General features: G+C 35.8%; 1 protein-coding gene across 1 annotated transcript; it reads right to left on the reverse strand.

Moving 5' to 3' along the window:
- Positions 1–2,284: 2,284 nt before the first annotated feature.
- On the reverse strand, positions 2,285–2,782 carry LOC137727584 (uncharacterized). Its single transcript, XM_068466422.1, has one exon. The coding sequence runs from the start codon at positions 2,780–2,782 to the stop codon at positions 2,285–2,287; it is 498 nt and encodes a 165-aa protein (XP_068322523.1).
- Between the last annotated feature and the right edge of the window lie 877 nt (positions 2,783–3,659).

Below are 3,659 nucleotides of genomic sequence, written 5' to 3' on the forward strand. Positions count from 1 at the left end.
GAAGACGATCGAGTGGGGAGGATGAGGGCGAGGGAGAGTCACGGTGGGGTTTTGGTTTTGGAGTGAAGGGAGGAAGGGTGGGATAGGAAGAAGGTGGGTGGGTCCCACAAATTTTTTTTTTAAAATAAAAATATTTAAATAATTGTATTTAAATTTTTTAATAGAAAGTGGGTCATACCTCAAGCCACATTAACATTTAACAGATGAATTGATAGACAAACTGACATAAGGTATGAAATTGCAACAAATTCGAAGATAAGGTATGATATTAAAATGTTTTAAAGATGCGGGTATGAAACTGTGGTTGACACAATAGTTGAGATATATTTTTATAATTTACCCTATATTTGTTAGAATCGTAAACCGGCATGAACCGAACTGGAAAGGACGTAAACCAAAGCGTATGATTTTAGTAATAAATTTAAGCGAAACTCTACTGAATCGGTTCTGATTTGAAAGTGAAACCAGACCGAACCGAACCGTGGCCACCCCTTTGATCTAACATAGTTCATTTACATATTTTGGATCAAATGGTTTAAACAGGAGTCCAACAACTCTGCCGAACCTTGAGATTATTTAGCAATTTTGGTTGCCATAGAATCTCAGCGTTTTGTACATCTTGCTTAGGTAGGTTGATCAATAGGATTTAACGTTTGTTGGATTATGGAAGTTCTACTAAATCCTGTATCATTTGCACTGGTAGTCTTACTTTAATCGAAATAGAAGGGGGCGAAAGAGTTATACGACGAGTTCTAGTAAAACCACAGCCTTGTACTCCGATTATATAGACTGGTAGATACACTGTAACAACACACTTAGCTACTTAAGGAATTAACTTCCCTGCTGAACATTTCAGCAGATGTACTCCGATTATATAGACTGGTAGATACACTGTAACAACACACTTAGCTACTTAAGGAATTAACTTCCCTGCTGAACATTTCAGCAGGAATTCCTGCTTACATCAATTTCCGGATGGACACATGTCCAAGTTTTGATTAAAAAAATCAAAACTTGGACACGTGTCCATTCGGAATTGGGTGTAAGCATGACCTCCTGCTGAAATTTCAGCAGCAAACTTCTTGACACCATCGATGAAAACTATAATCTTCCATTTGTCAACGTTGTGGATTAAGTTTACCCCAAACCACTTGTCGTAGAGATGCGTAACTACTACTTTGTATTTCTAGTATTTGATATCTCCCCCACCCATCCTCTTAATAATAACAAGATGCGTTATGATTTTCCAGTATTTATATTTCCCCCACCCATCCCCTTAATAATAATAATAATAGTAATAATAATAATAATGTTTTAATAAACATAGACCATGTGTGCCAAATCCATCTTCCTCTGCTTGATGATCTCACTAATAATAATAATAATAATAATTTTTTAATAAACATAGAGAAGTCCGTCTTCCTCTGCTTGATGATCTCACTACTCATTATTCAATAAGGGGAGTTGACTTCTATTTATGGAAAATATACAAAATAATACAATATGATTTGATCAATAGCGTAGATGGTGCTTATAATCATGTCTGTACACACTAGTGTGACTTCGAAGAAATGCAGGAAGGAGGAATTTATAAAGATAAGGTTTACTTGCTGTTCGCTGCAAAAAAGGGCATTCAAAGGACAATTTTCCCAAGTTTTTCACCGCCGTTTTTACCGTTTGCTACAAAAAACAAATACTCCCCCCTTGCGAGCTCCTTCGTCAATTCCCATCACGAACTCTGAGTCCCTCTGAAAAAGTGATTAACTGAAATTTGAATTTTTTAGACCTTGTGTTTGGTTGTATCTAACGAGCCCTAATTCCAAACTTATGGTTTAGATATATAGAAAAGATATCTCGGGTACTTCATTGCTATCCATTATGCTCCCCACTTTCAGGCAAAGCAAAGCAAAAAATTCTAATTGAGTTGAGTTTTGATCATGCAGAGTAGTTAGACATCTGAATTACCAATCTTTATTATTATTGCAACAAACAAACGGATTACACTAAAAGCTAGTGAATCATACACTTGTAGATGACTTATCCAAACACAAAGATAAGACATGAGTTTATTATTATTGCTATAAACACACAGATTATAGCGAATTTCAAAACCAAAAAATAACGAAAAAAGTAGTGATGAAAACCAATGCCACTTTCGCAGAGAACACGATTGCATTCGCACATGCAACAAGCCTTTTAAACCCATAGGTGACCCAAATAGGACGAGTGAAGTCTCGTGAGGGTTTCCAGAGACGTTACCCACAAACATCATGCATAGTGATCATCAACATTTGACTTGGGAGACTGAGTAGATATCCACCCCTCCAGCATCAGGTGTTTTTTGGTTGAGGCGTAATTCGAATCTGTTTTCAATGAATGGCCTGGTTAAGAGGTCGCTTTGCAAGTGACGTAATCGGCAGTGCGTGATTAGGTTGTTGCCGTCAGGTGGTCCGACAGGCTCGACCTTGAACAATGTGCAAGCCCAATTGTCTTTGGTTTCGTTTCGGTCAGCAGCTGCGGCCAGGACCAATAGCCTGTTTTGGTCCACCCTTCTCAAGTAATTGCCGTTGTAGGAACATTTGATATGCACGTAATTCTTGTCGGCGTAGTCCTCATTGTTTGGCTTCTCGGTGGTGAACTTTATGAACCTGCTGTTTTCATTGTCCTCGGAAAACTGGACAATCTCATTAAGGTCGCTTTCTGCATCAAGTTGATAGCGCAAATACTTGTTGTTGGTATCTGCTTTCAGCAGAAAGGGGCTTGGTAGTACTGGTGGAGCCATGTTGTATAGTGTAGTTGGGATTGGGATGATCTCTCTTTTTTTCTTCTCTCTTGATGGTTTAATTTGCTTTCTGTGAATGTGTTGCTCCGTTCAAACCTGCAATTCTATTTATAAGAAATTAAGCACATGCTAGCTCAAGTTATGGTCTTTAATTAATATAAATTTCTTCAATCAGTTTCCCATCTCTTTCATTGATATGAACATGGCTGATCTCATTGGTGTGACGCAAGATTTGTTAAAATAGCTGATCGGATTGATTTATTTGTACAACTCTTCTGCCAATTCTGAAACTTGTACATATAATTCCTATTATAAAATAAATAAACAAAATCCAAAACTCATATAAAATAAATAGAGACATTTTATAGCATATATATAAAATAAGACTTTCTAACTTATTCAAGATTATAGTCACAAGATCGAATATACATTGATGGGTGCGCATTTTCCTTCATCATCTTTTCTGTGCTATTAATTTGTGCGATTGTCAACTTTCATAAATTACAATGGCTACAGGTAAAATGTCACTCTAGTTATGATAAATAGTAAAAGCATATGGCAAAATCTGTGCGGTCATTTTTGATCAAGCAAATTGTTGTAGGTCCAATGATGGGGCATATGACAAAAACTTATTTCTTGTTTAAAACAAAGCATAAATTTTCAATTTTGTTATAACATTTCAGAATATCAAAGGTTAACTCAATGGTTGTAAGCACCAAAGAGAAAAATGGTTAAGTGAATGTTATTACAATTAAATAAAACTGCTTGCATAGTATTTTACGAATAAGAAATTTTATAGAATATAGAATAAGTATTTTTTTAATAAAAAAATTTGGGATGGTATATTACACTAAAATATTTGTTGTAGACTTTAGAT

This window comes from Pyrus communis, chromosome 10 (assembly GCF_041283825.1).
Source record: "Pyrus communis isolate YQ-2024b chromosome 10, ASM4128382v1, whole genome shotgun sequence".
In the NCBI taxonomy this organism is placed as follows: domain Eukaryota; kingdom Viridiplantae; phylum Streptophyta; class Magnoliopsida; order Rosales; family Rosaceae; genus Pyrus; species Pyrus communis.

Coding starts and splice junctions, on each gene's coding strand:
- LOC137727584 (XM_068466422.1), bottom strand. CDS start 2,782: ATGGCTCCACCAGTACTACCAAGCCCCTTTCTGCTGAAAGCAGATACC.